The following is a 14508-nucleotide window of genomic DNA, read 5'->3' on the forward strand; positions in this document are numbered from 1 at the left end:
GTTATGGGAGCATTTGATGCTTTCGTTGGCCAAATATTCAAATTGCATGCAGCTCTTATCTCGACTATCAATGATTTTTCTACATATGCTAATTTATCTGGTTGGAGTACTAAGGGGCGTAGCGCATGTCCTTCTTGTGGAGATTCAACCCATTCATATTAGTTAAAACTTAGAGAAAAGTTTGTTATATAGGCCATCATCGATGATTAGAAACAAACTGTCTATTTTGATTTCAGAATGATCTATTTGATGGTACTATAAAGTTGCGATCTGCCCCTATTCCACGAACTAGAATTGAAGTTCTTAGACAAATAATACTTTAAATTGAGTACAAACGGTTCCATTTCTCTGAATAATAATTCAATTGTTGGATAGAATATTGGTTCCATTTTTTCTTGATCATACTTTAAATTTTCCATTGTTATTATTACATTACACAAATTTAGTAACTTTTATCTACGCATACAAGCTTAACTTGTTGCATTGATAAATTGTGGAACATATTGCATGTTATGGAATATTTTGTCTCCTAGGTACTACCTAAATAGCAGGAATCACTTCTACTATATAACTTTTAAGAAAAGCTAGGGGCATGTTTCATATTATATTTTTTTTTCTATTTTAATTTTTAGAAATTCAAAGAAAAAAATCGATTGGACCAAAATATATGTGATGAATGTTTTTCTTTTAATTGTTTGAAAAATCTTTAGAGCTTTTGAAAGTAAAGATTTATTATTTCAAAAAAGAGAAAATAAAAGCAAATATGGCTGGAGCTCCATACAAATGGTATCTCCAATACTAATCTCTGTGGTATTTCACTTATGCTTACAGAAGCAAAAATACAAAAATAATATTCACTGTAGAGGAATATTTTCTAAATTAATATTCACTGTAGAGGAATATTTTCATGACCAAACCAAATTAGAGCTTTTCTTTTGTGCAGAACATGAGTAAATGCTAATTAATACAAGAAAGAAAGATTCTAAAATAGAGTTGGTAATCAGGTCGGATTAGATTAGATACTGGTTGGGTCAGATTGGATATAGAAAAAATCAAAAAATTTGTCGATGCGAATTGACCTTTTTATTAAGTGAGTCAAAAATCCAAACCTAAACCTATCTATTTTTTAAACATGTAATGTGACATGATTTACAATTGGTTGAATCAAGCTAAACAGGTTAATCAAGTTAAGCATTGCTACCCCTATCCCAAAATATCTGCCAACTTGAGTTTGAGACCTTTATTTACTGTTCCTGATGGATCTTAAACAGACATTGTCCTTGAATCGCAAACTTAACATGCAAAACACTATTCCTTGACCTCTCAGTCTCTCACATATATTGCATATCTAACTCCAATCCTTAGATATCGCCTGCAAAAAAACCAATGGTAATGTGGTACTTGCTACTCTATGTGTCTCCATTCTTCGTGCCTTACAACTCGAACTCGAGAGATGCTCTTGATATTCATAAATATAGAGGCTTAATTTTTTTGGAGTAAATTACGCTAACCCTCCTCAAGGTTCGAGGTAACCGTAGATTTCCGCTCAACGTTTCAGAAATACAGATTTCACTATTTATCTTTAGAGGTTAAATAGTGGAACGTGTACTTTGTTGGATGGGACTCTCTAATTATCCTAAACCTCAAAAAGAGTCAGTGTAATCTACTCTCTTTTTTTTAATGCTCTCTTTGCGAGAGAAGTCTAAGATTCCAAAGCGAGATAGACATACGACAAGTCACAATAAATGATACATGTACATAAAATAAAGCAAAACTGACGAAGTATCGCATTTACGTGTCCTATCGCCATTGCGCTAAATTGATTCTCTCATGTTGATTGCATGGGTCCAACCCGGCGTACATACCATCAGTTATTTTTATTCATGTCCAGTATCTGTATCATAAATAATGTCTTCTTGTATGTAACCAGAATTATAGGTCAGGTTCTAAGTTAGCTAGGATCTCAATTAATCTTATCACATTTTAGTTCTTCTTTTTTATCATCAAATGATTTGATATACTACCATCATTTTCATTAACTTAAAGAATCTTGAAAAAGTGGAGCCTCATAAGATAAACTCTTGCTATTATTGCTTCTTCAAACAAGTGTTATGAACACCAGAAGACCCAAAAAAAAATTAATAATACTTGATCGCCCAGAGGTCTACGGGAATCTTACAAAGTATTCTTAAAACAAAAATATACTAATAAGAGTTGCTCCATTTGACTTGTGATAGGATATCATGGCTTGAAACGTAACCTTATGGCATTATCAAAATAAAATAAAGTTGCAAACAAGCAAAGCAGTCTGTGTACAGCTCAACCTTGACTCCATTAGAGACTCTTCCAAGCTGGTTCAGGAGTTAGCTAGTAGAGAAGCAAAGTTAAAACTCTTTGATTCTAATAAAAGATAAAAAAAATCCTTCAAAACTCAGGTTGAAAACAAGCCAACTTTGTTGAGTGTGATAGCGTGAACTTCCGAGCTTTACATTCCTTATCAAGCTTGGTTTAAGCTGAACAATCCTTTTTCATATAACGAACGAAGCTCAAGTAGCTTATAATTTAGTTCAACTTGATTTGAGCTGAACTATCATCCCTTCTACATAACAAATCAAGCTTAAAACAGAGGATGCCATGCTTAAACCGAGCTAACCCTTTTATCATATAACAAGCATAGCTCGAGGAACCTCAAATAGCTTAAACATTCATTATGAAGCTTGGCTTGGAGCTGAACATTCTCTTTCGTATAACAAGTTGGGCTTAAATAGCTTATGACTAGGTTCTCTTACCTCGAGCTAAACTATTCCTTCCATACAAGCATAGCTCGAGCTGTCTTCGACGCGGTTCGATTCGGTCCATTTTGACTGCTAACAAAAAATCACTTTCATACCTCCACCCATTCCTCAATTTTTAATTTATAAATAAATCTTGATTTCATCTTCTTAATCTAGTAGTCTCCCATGTTTGGCTAAACATTAAACAAGAAAATCCAACTCGTGAAGAAAAAGTGAGTGTGGGACTCCACCAAATAGTCTTTTTTTTTTCACTCCTTTTTTTTTTTTCTTTTTCAAAAGCTTATTTATAATGAAGCCATACTCGCCAACCACCCAACCATCCATCCGCATACTTTCGAGGGAACATCCATCCCAAAACCTCTCCGCACTAAATAACACTCCCTTTCCTTTCCTTCAAAAAGCCCGCATAAAAATGGCCTGGCTCTCTCACGCTATTTATCTTCCCCCGGCCGGAGGAAATTTCCAGGTTCACATCTTTCCCACCCGCGACCGTGCCCGCTACGGCGGCGGATTCCTTCTCCGCTCTTCCTCATCCACCCGATTCGCCGCCGCTTCTGCCGCCTGCGGCCGGATTCTCAGCCTCTCGGAGGAGGACGGGTCTCCCATTCCTTCCGTTGGATTCCACCGCAGCGCCCGAATGGAGGTGGAGACGTACTCGAAGGAGCTCGACGTGGCGGTGAGGGTGGTGCAGATGGCGTGCTCGCTCTGCCAGAGGGTGCAGAACGAGCTGGTGGGGTGGAAGCGGGATGAGATCAAGTCCAAGGACGACGATTCCCCGGTTACCATCGCAGGTTTGCTCTTCTGGTCTCTTTCTTCTCCTGTTCTTAGGGTTGGATGTGCTTGTTTCTGATTTTGTTCCTATTTATGATGGTTGCGCCTCTTTGAATTAAGGTTTCTTGCATGAAAGGAGTGATTTTGCTGATGGTTCGTTCTTAAGAGGCTATTACAGGAAGAAAGCTTTGATCTTTTTTTCCCCTACTTGTGCTTGTTTAGGATGTATTGATTGAATGCTGTTTACTAGTTTCTTTGTTGGAGTTTTGGAATGGTACTTCTTCTTGTTGTTGTTGTTGTTGTTGTTTCATTTGGGGTTGTTATCGTTATTGTCTGTTAGATCTTTTATAATGCTTGGGGTCATTTTATTTTCTAGGTCATATCATCGGCATAGACTTTGCTATCTAGAGTAGTGTTTGCAGTTGATATTGAGCAATCAAGGCGACTGGTCAGCTCCAAATAAGTCAGCATTACTGTAATGCACAGAGTTTTGGGCTGATATGTTGGCTTCATTGTGTTTTACCCCTTTATCATAATCTGCATGGCGATTCTCATTGCTGAATTGTGGAATGTTGGAAAATAAGGCGCCTTTATTTCTATCCTGCCTAAGGGAGCCTGATAATCTGATAGTGTATCAAAAACCAAAAATCTTCTTCTGTTAATCTTTGCTCAAATTAAGAGGAATATTGAAATTCTATCCTTTCAGTTTTAGAACATCATGTTGATAGGCTGACTATTCCACTCTCATGCCACAAAGGGTCACTTGACTCTTGAGTTTTTCCGTCATTTAAATCCATGAGACTGGGGACATTCTTGGCCTTTTGCTTTGTTTTCTGGGTTATAAGCTTGTCAGTTAGCATATTTTGATCTGTAAGCCACTACACTTCTCTAGTTATGGAAATTGGAAAATATATCCTGCTTTTGATCTTGTTTGTACTGTTAGTAATGGATATTATCCTATTTCTGGCTTATGATTATGTTAGACTTTACTATCTCAATGCTGCGTTAGTTACAGTTATTGAATTTGGTCTTATGCATTGATATGTCAGTTTCATCAACAGGAATGTAATATGTACCTTATTATGAAATTGTCTCATTCATGCATCTTTGCCTTTCTGTCTTAACGAAGATTTTCTAGTCTATCTTTTATCTCTCGGATCTTTTCCAGTCTTGATTTATACTTAAAGAGTTGGTTTTTGAAGTCCTGGTAAAATATTTTAAGAAGATGCCCTTCATCTCAGCTATGATGCCATAATCATCTTGCATATGTAGATCTGTTATTTGGAGGAAATAAGAGGCCGATGAAGACATATTATAGGATTGGGGATTGGTGGATGAAAAGGAAATGCTTTTCTAGGATGTTGACTATAGCTATGTATCTTTGTGAGACTTGAAGAAAATCTTGTGTAAGAAAATAAGAACTCTCCCAGCATCTTAGAAGTTAGGGTCGGGCAATATGGAGGGTCCAAGCACCTAGTATGCCTGTAACATGCGAATTTGCATAAGTGCAGTGTTGTGATAGCAAGGATAGGGATTGAAATAAGTACATAGTGGATCAAAAGATCTGACTAACTACAAATAAAACTGTACATGAAGGAGTTGTTTCTGATGCATCCTCCCCTATGAATATGGTTTAAAAATATTTATGATGTAGCCTGTAGGGACAATATAAAAATTAGTCCTTGGACTTGCTAAGGTGCTTTTTAGCACCTTGGGATATTATTTGTTTGGGTCCTGGATACCACTTATGTTTACGTTCATTTTATATTAGTGCCTATGGAAGTACTAAGTAGATCAATTTCTTGACATGGGTACTGTTATGACTTTTATGTGGACCCTATTAAATTCAGATATGCCTTGTGCATTTCCTTTCTGAATGTTAAATCCCAGTTGTTCTACCTAATTTTTCTCATGTTTGATGCCCCTACTTGCTGCAAAGCTTAAATAATTTGGCTTCTTTATGCTAGTTGCTGAGGTACTGTACAGCGCTTTGGGAGTATGAGCCAACAAGCCATGTGCTTTTCTCTTCTTAACTAAAAAATACAACAAAAATAAGTAAAACCAATAAAAATATAAGAGAAAATACAACTAGAAAAATTTTTGGCTAATATTTAGAAATATAAGAAGATGATATGGAGGAGCAGACTGCGGGGAGGGAAGACAATGGGGGAGGCTGAGGATAGGCATAGAGGAGAGGAAAGAAAGGTGGAGCAGACTCTTCTGCCCCTTGAATAGTGTGACATTTCTTCCCATTTCCAGTATCTGTTGACTCACACCACTCGTCTACTGTTGTTGTCATTTATCTCAGTCTCAAACGAAAGTTAGGTCAGAATTCATCAGCTTGCAACACAAAATAGGGTGGGTTCTATATCCCACCCCTAATCTGCATGTTACCTGACCTGCATACGAAATGCGTTGCTTATCCTGCATTTTTCTGGGTTGTGTACATGGGAACCTAGGCTTATATGTTTTCTTGGCCCCTAGAAGGGCATCAGGGGGCTTCTGCATGCATGCATTCATATATGGTTGTATTCATGACTGCATTTACTGCCTTCTAGAAAATTGCTTGCAGCAGTACATGTAAAATTCATGGGAACATATTTTTTTGTGATGCGCAATTTGCACCTATACCCAAAATAGTATCAAAACATCTTGGTATTTCCTTTTGTTCTAATTTTTAGCATGTTTTATTCTATTGGTTATCCTTGACAAGCACGAGTTTGTGGGTTTATGTTTTCTGGAATAGTTATTAGTAGGAGTCATAATTCCAACTTCCAACATGTGAAATAACATGAATATATTAGGAGGATGATGACTAACCTTCATATGTAGAACCTACAACTGTACAAACTACCAACAAGCACTATAAAGTGATAGAACATTAATCTTACCTCAAGCAAAAGACTATCGAACTAGTAGTTGATGATTGCTTTTAATTTTATTTTAAGAAAATTAGTTGATCTTTTAGAAGTTTGGTAACCTTTACAATCTATGTCGTAACGTTATTAAGTTGAAGGTAGATTTTCCTACCTATAGCAAATGAAGTTGTATGTTCAAAAGGATACACCAATCCAAGAGCATAATGCTATCACATTTCAAGTTTACTCGGAAGTTTGTTCTTTTCTTTTCTCTGTTCATCAGGTTAAGCAAAAATGCTTAGAAATATTGATGGTTGATGGCAAATCTATTATAGTTTTTTTGGTGACAATTTATATCTATTTTGTTTCATGCATAACGATAAATTCAAAATCAGGGTCAGCGGAACCAGTATTGGACATCGTACCCGTTGTCCGGCGGGACAAGTCTGTATGGGCCTGCGCCGTGCCGTGCTGGGCTCGTACCAACACATTAGAAGAGGTGGGGGAGAGAAAAAACGAGAGAGAAAAAGAGAGAGAAGGGGGAGGCCGGCGGAGAGCCAGCGGAGGGCCAAAGAGCTGCCGTGCGGAGGAGGCGGAGGCCGAAGAGCCACCGCGCGGAGGAGGTGGAGGCAGAGAGCCACCAGAAAGCCACGGAAGAGGGGCTCGCTCCAATCCTCTATTTTGATCGAAATAGGGGCTGGAGCAGCCTCTTTTATTTTTGAAAGGGGACGCTCTATCCCCTGTTTTGAACGAAATAGGGAATCATAGCGAGCCCCTCTTCTGCGGCTCCCTCCTCCGCGTGACGGCTCCCTCTTTTGCGCGGCAGCTCTCTGGTCTCTGCCGGCTGGCCTCGACCTTCCTCTTCCTCTCTTTCCCTCCTCCGCTCTCTCTTTCTTTTTCTCGTTTTTCTTTGTCTTCTCCCCCTCCAACGTCGGTCCTGTTTTCGTCGTCGGAACTGTCTCGGTCCGCAGTATGGCTCGGGATGCCTCGAACTGGATGGTTTGGGACGGTTCTGCCAACCTTGTTCAAAATACTCTAAATCAAGATGTTTAGTCTTGGTTGAGTAGCTTACTTTTATGGGTTGGGTTAGTATGGTATACCCACGTATTATTGATATATGGTATGTTCCTAGGGTTGAGACATTAGCTGTACCATGTGTCAATACAGCACTGTAACAAGCTCTTGTACCTCATTGGTACTTTACTGGGTCTATACAGTGTGTTTGGTAAGAGGTGGTATAGGTTGGTACAGAAAGCCTTTCATTATATACAACCTTTCTCTAGGAATTATGATACTTTAAATTGCATGCAATGTCCATATTTGATAATATCTAATATATATCAGATATCAATACTTGTTGTCTATCCTTCTTTATAGTATGTGTTAGATACATACTTCAAGTGGACTTTTGATATTTCTCAAATGCATTAGAGATACTTGCTATCTAGCTTTGTTTTTTCTGACTGAAGGTTAACCATCGAATGATCAATGGTTAATTCTAGAGTTTGTGTTAATGATATTGTTGTATGGAATGTAGATTGTGGTCTATGTTTCTTATATCAGCATATTTGTCTTATGTTGCATTTGTCTTCTGTATGCATGTCCAATGCTTTAAAGCAAGGTTCATAGTACCAGTGCATTTCATCATGTTGGTACCGAATTGATGATTGGTATATGAGGTGTTCTAAATCTTGGTTTGCTGTACTAATCACCATATAGGCCATATTGACATTGTAACAACATGGTATTAGTATGGAGTCTGGTACGAAGATTGCGAGCCTTGCTTTAAAAGATCTTTGTAGAAGCTCTTGAATAATGCTATATAGCACGTAGATGATTAATGATTGATGAAAGATACATGTGCATGAAATTATGGTGTATACTCGAAAAGAATGCTTAAGTTTTGAGGATTACCTTAGTGCCATACCGTATATAGAAAGACTGGAAGGGCAGATTATAGAGGTAAGTGAGGTTCAAACATGGGTCCTCCCTTGAGACGAGTAATGTAATGAGAATGTTAAGGATAGAAATAAATTCTTCCTATACTATCTCCAATTGAGGTCTACTATACTTTTCTTTCTTTCTTTCTTTCTTTCTTTATTTATTTATTTTGGGAGCACATGTGTATTATTGAATTGATGTAACCATCTCCCCTCTTTGTAAAGCCAATCAAAAGCATTTCATCATTCAAGGCAACCCTTAAGCCTTGTAGTTGGTTTGGGAATAATTATATTTAGGTTAGGTGGGATAACTTGAGGTTAACATGGGGGAGTAAACTAGAATAAATCTATTATATTATTATTTTGTCAGAATAATTTTATCGGGCTATGTGAAAAGTGAGCAAAAGTTCTTCTAGAATCCCCCTTTTGCCCTTTGAATATTCTGCTTTATTCTTGAACTCATTTGGCAGAATATGATAGAATAACTAGTGACATTCTATAAGGAACCATATGGGCATGTGTCCAGTCTCACATCGGTTGTGCATTGGGAAGATCTTGGATGCATACAGGGCCAAGTTGGCCAAATAATATCTTCTTGGCTAGCATTTTTTTGGTGTTATCTTTGGTTGTTACATATTCTACACCATCCCTCAACCAAACAAGGTTATTTTATTCAGATAAATGCAATTAAACAAGGAGCCGTTTTCTTGTAGGTTGCATTGAATACAGACTTTGTCCCTCTGTTAAAGCTCAGCAAGCTGTACTATAATGAGAATGAATATATCCTTTTTTCTTCCACTTTTTGGCAGAAATGTAAACAACAATATCATTTGCTAAATTTGCATATCTGTCTAATTCTTCCCAGCTCATAGTTTCTGTTCTATTGCCAAGAATGGCTATGTTTCAGTTTTTGCTCTCCCTAAACCATCAGCATAAACAGGTCTGGACGTGGTCTTCCAATTTTTGAGATGATGTGTCATAGCACATTTCTCCTATTTAGCTTGCAACCTGACCACCATTTGAAATGAACAAGAATATTTGACTTTGTGGGAGCAAGCTCAGATCCTCCATTTTTACCTAGATACTAGGCTCAGGTCCACAGTGTCAAGGTTCTCAAAGGTTCAGTTCTTTGATCTTTGAAAAGCTTGACATGAGAATAAATCAATTAGCTTGATTTGAGAATGGTTCCATACCATTTTATGCGTACTTCACAATTCGGGTCGATGTAAGGAGGCTCCATTTTTGGTGTGCCAAAGATTCCGTTGTGTCATTGCATGTCTAAGTGCCAAAAGTTTTCATGCTTTACAATTTCATAATTCTTGGTAGTCTACATAACACAGCTGCCCACCAATAAACATTACGTGACTATTAATGAAAAACCTAGAGACCAATAAGCAAATTAATGAAATGTCATGATGATTTTAAGGGAGGCAAAGTCATCTTTTTATTTTATCCTCTACTCTTCTTTCTCTCTCTTTATAGAAGACAGGTTCGTCACAGCTTTTGCTATTGGAGAATGATATTTTTTGTTGGTCATTTCGGATGCAATTAATGAGAATAGCCCTTTGATAGCGATGGATTATTAATGTCAGATTACTAAGTGTGGAAAACTTTTCTCGAACCACCAATTGCTTGCTCAATTGGTATCACACATTGCCACTTAGTTAAGGTGCAGTGGGGGTTTAATTCTGGCTGGATCCACCACCCCAGGGTGGGGTAAATATAGTGTAGAACAGGTGGGGATTAGCCTCTCCTAATCTCAAAAGAAAAAAAAAAAAAGTCTTGAACAGTTATTGCTAATTTATCAACAAAGCCATGTTCTTTTAATTAGCAGCTACTTTAGTCAATTTTATGAGCGAAAAAAGAAATAATTGATTACGCATCTATTAGCAAGGTATATCTAGTCATAATATATCAAACTCTCATAAAACAACCTTCCAAATAAACACGAATTACTGGGATCCAGTAGACCACTGGCTAAAATTTAATACACTCAAGCAGTTTCAAATTTAATACGCCCAAGCAGCTTCTCGTCTTGAAGTTGAATGAACTAGGTATCTTTCCCTTAAATGGTTAAGAGGCATGTGGCACTTCTTTGATCAACTGGAATCTCTGCATTGCCTAGAAGCTAGTAGCATTCGAAACATCTCTATTGCAAAAGAACTTGAAACCATCTCCCAGATCTCAAGATTTCATTTTAAAATGTGAAAGAACTGACAACCTAGTTTCTTAGGCTACCATTAAGCTGATGTAAATTTTTTTTTTTTTGTGTGGATGAAACCCAATCTTAGCTCAAGTAGTTCAAGTAATTTGATCAGGACAAAAGATCCAAATACAATACTCTACACAGTACATACACAGAGAGAAAGAGAGAGAAAATGAGTAATGACTATGAAGTTGAGAAAAAATCTTGAAACTCCTAACATAAAAGACAAGGACAGTCAGCTTAAAAACCATATCCATGAAACTTCTCTCGAGTAAAAAATTCTTCCAAGGAGCTTTCTGAGGAATTGGAAATACAAAGGGCTGGATATCGGAACTTCTTTATAAACTAGTCTAGAAGCTCCAGTTGAGAAGCCTACCGTTGACATCGAAAAAGGGATGTATACAGCTGCACAGGTAACTAGAATGAAGACAAAGTCTTGTTGAGTCAGAAGCAGTTGATCAACAAACGAACTCTTCTATCATTTGACTAATATATATCAGTAGAATGAGACTCAATATTCTGCATATGGTCCAAAATCATTTGATAGTGAAACGATCTTGTTGTATCCAAATTTGGGGACTGGTTTAGATTTAGTCTTGCATATTAGTTTCTTTATATGATGGTTTCCAATTTGTAAAACATAATCAATTCGTGCTATATATTTATCATTAATTGTTGAAGTTCCATTGACTTGTAGATTGGGGCGTTCAAGCAACTGTCAGTTGGGTCCTTTCGCAGTGCTTTGGCATTGAAAACGTATCAATTGTTGCAGAAGAAGATGTTCAAACCTTGTCCAAAAAGGATAACACAGCCTTGCTAGAATCTGTTGTCGGTACCGTGAATGTGTGCCTGGCTGAAGCTCCCACATTTGGCCTGAAAGGCCCTGAAAGGGCACTTGGAACTAAGGAAGTTCTGGAAGCTATAAGCAGATGTAACTCTAATGGAGGCCCCAAGGGAAGGTTTTGGGTCCTTGATCCTGTGGATGGGACACTGGGCTTTGTGCGTGGAGATCAGTATGCTGTTGCTCTTGCTTTGATGGAGGATGGAGAAGTTATCCTTGGTGTTCTTGGTTGCCCTAATTATCCAATGAATAAAGCATGGCTCAACTATCACCAACATTATTACAGGCTCATGTCAAAGTTGTCCCCTCCCACATCTGGATGCTGGCATAAAGGTTGTGTAATGTATGCTCAAAAAGGTAGTGGTGAAGCTTGGATGCAACCACTGATTCATGACTATGGTAAATTTGATTGGCAAAACTGTGCACGAAAAATTCAAGTATCCTCTGTCAGTGATCCTGCTTTTGCAACATTCTGTGAACCTGTTGAGAAGACCAACTCAAGCCACTCCTTCACTGCTGGATTGGCACACAGTGTTGGCGTCAGGTAAATTTGCTGCCCTTGTCTTCTTTGTTCTTAGGCCAACTTTATACTGTGCATGTCGTAGTCATTTAGATCTTGGTGCATTTGAGAGTTGGCTACTAATTTGTTTGCCTTAGCCATTATCTTGTGAGTTGAAAAGTTTTTTTTTTTAAAAAAATAAATGAGGAATATTTTTTTTTAAAAAAATAAATGAGGACTATGTACCCTTAATTGTACAGCAAGCTGTTAAAGGTGGTGCAAAGTTTCTATACATTTTTTCGTGTTTTTCTATAGTCATGGATCTTCTATTGAAACATATATATTTTATTTCCTCATTTGCAGAAAGCAGCCATTGCGTGTGTACAGCATGGTGAAGTATGCTGCCATAGCCCGAGGGGATGCTGAGATTTTTATGAAGTTTGCTAGAGCTGGATACAAAGAAAAGATATGGGACCATGCTGCTGGGGTTGTGATCATTCAGGAAGCTGGAGGAGTGGTGACAGATGCTGGAGGCCGCCCATTGGACTTCTCTAGAGGTATATATTTGGAAGGCCTTGATCGAGGCATAATTGCATGCTCTGGAGCATTACTGCATGAGAAGATCATCAAGGCAGTTGACGCAAGCTGGGACTCATCCAACCTTTGAAGCTTGCCTATAATGTTGTCTTGAATGGAATAAATGATGCCAGTCACATTTGTAAGGATTACTTTGGCTCTCTAGATCCTTTCAGTTTACAGTCTGCAGTCCAACATTTTATCGACCGATGCCTTTCTGACAACAAATTTGCAGGAGCTCCTGAAACACTATAGGGAAATATTAATGGAGTGGTTTCTTTTTTCCTTAACGTGGAGGTTACTGGTTCTGGTTTCATCTCCAGTATGGCCATACTATAAATAAAACCTAGAATGGTTATTTTGGTACAGAACATTATACAGGAAATAGATAGAAAGTATGCTGGTGAATGTGAATGGTGTAGCCACCCAATATTTAGTTCGAGAGGCTAGCCTGCTTGATGTATTGCTCTCCTTTGAGCACTTTATTTCCTTGTAAAGTCATTAATTTCTCAGTTAAGGGTATTTAATATTTTGAGCACTTGATCCTGGTCGCTAGTGGATTGCCATCGTGTTGCCACGCTTTTCTTCATGCATGCGTCACCATTTCAGAAGGAAGAAAGAAAACAATGAAATATGAGTGCAAGTGGCATGGACCACTGGAGACATACGTCGAAGTTGAAAGCATTGCTGTTCTAGTGCGCATCTAATAATGTCTTTATAGATAATTCAATTGTTTGCTTCAGCTTGACTGTTCCTATCTTGCCTCATTTAGTTGTAGAAAATGAAATTTATGTCATTTGTAGAATTTACCGTCTGATTGAGGCTGCATGCTCAAACAACCAGACTTGCCGACGGCACCTCGTGCTGTTGGGTTCGGGCCGAAAAGAGCTCACCCTTCTCGATTCTTCTTCCCAAGGGATTTGGGCCAAGTCTGTTGCCGTGGACACTTTCTTCGTACTACAATTCAGGAGGCATGGCCGTCTGGTTTTCAAGCTAGGCTGGTCCTAGTTCTTGCTTGCCTTTATTAAGGCAATCTTTATAAATTTCTTCACCTTCTCTTATTGATATGCTTAAGCCCGGCAGGTGGCCTCACCTGATTTGGGGTCGCAATCCGAGGGGTGGGGGCGAGACGACCACTAGGTGTAACCAAGCTTGTTTATCCACTGCAATGCAAGGTTGTTTATCCACTGCAATGCAAGGTAGGCCCCCAACTTATCGGGGAAGCTGATAAACGATCAGGTAGACATCATTCATTCACGAGACATTTACTCGTGTGATTGGGACAGTAGTTTCCCTCGAGAAAAAACTCACACATCATTAAAGCCTTAAAAACCAGATAGATAAATTGTAACGAGAAGGTGACATGATAATGTTGTCATCAGCTAATCTACTCAGTAAAAAACAGAGACTATGTCACATCGTTAGAGCCTTTTAGACCAGATGGATAAATTAAAGAGAATGACGAAAAGGTGACATGATAGTGTTGTCAGCTATTCTTCACGATAAATACAAACCCAAACCCAAACCCAATAAATGTCTGCGGTTTAAACTTAAAAATTGAATTGCACCCAGTAAGTAATGCTTTGAGCCTCTCCTTGTTTGGTCCCAAGCCTAGATTTTGGATTGGGTTAGTGGTCTGTAGGCTCTAATGACACCCCTAGCCATGCAGCAACTCTTTCTCTCTCTCTTGGTTACAAGGAGTGATATATCAATCATTCGCGAGATACTCAAAAGCAATTTCTCTTCATCATGAAGGTAGCAAAAGACGTTCGATACCGAAGACCTTTAGTTGCAGAACATAATCACTGCTAATGTAAACCAACCCAACACCAACCCCCCAAAAGTCACTGAATCGGATTTCAATATATGAGAACTAGGGGTGTCTAGCATGCTTCTTGGACTTAGAAATTAGTGTTTGATCGACGCTAGTGGTATTTCAATAGTCACTCAGATGAAGGCAGGCTCCCCTCCTTTTATACAGCATAGGTGGAAAATGATGCAGACTCCTCGCATACGTGCCAA

At 38.3% G+C, this 14508-nt stretch overlaps 1 protein-coding gene across 2 annotated transcripts; it reads left to right on the forward strand.

Annotated features, from left to right (window-relative positions):
* Window positions 1-3122: 3122 nt before the first annotated feature.
* On the forward strand, window positions 3123-13024 carry LOC103698562 (PAP-specific phosphatase HAL2-like). 2 transcript variants are annotated; one of them, XR_003383804.2, is made up of 4 exons: window positions 3123-3586; window positions 11268-11955; window positions 12274-12628; window positions 12722-13024. XR_003383804.2 is itself a non-coding variant. In XM_008780597.4 (3 exons), exons 1-3 carry the CDS (start codon window positions 3208-3210, stop codon window positions 12575-12577), a joined length of 1371 nt encoding a protein of 456 aa, XP_008778819.2. In that variant the 5' UTR covers window positions 3124-3207; the 3' UTR covers window positions 12578-13024. The 2 variants fall into 2 exon arrangements, 1 of the variants encoding a protein (XP_008778819.2); XM_008780597.4 differs by having other exon boundaries at window positions 3124-3586; window positions 12274-13024.
* Window positions 13025-14508: the final 1484 nt, after the last annotated feature.

This window comes from Phoenix dactylifera, chromosome 2, assembly GCF_009389715.1.
Source record: "Phoenix dactylifera cultivar Barhee BC4 chromosome 2, palm_55x_up_171113_PBpolish2nd_filt_p, whole genome shotgun sequence".
NCBI classification, from domain to species: Eukaryota; Viridiplantae; Streptophyta; class Magnoliopsida; order Arecales; family Arecaceae; genus Phoenix; species Phoenix dactylifera.

Coding starts and splice junctions, on each gene's coding strand:
- LOC103698562 (XM_008780597.4), top strand. CDS start 3,208: ATGGCCTGGCTCTCTCACGCTATTTATCTTCCCCCGGCCGGAGGAAAT. Junction 3,587..11,267: donor TTCCCCGGTTACCATCGCAG/GTTTGCTCTTCT, acceptor ATTGACTTGTAG/ATTGGGGCGTTCAAGCAACT. Junction 11,956..12,273: donor GCACACAGTGTTGGCGTCAG/GTAAATTTGCTG, acceptor CCTCATTTGCAG/AAAGCAGCCATTGCGTGTGT.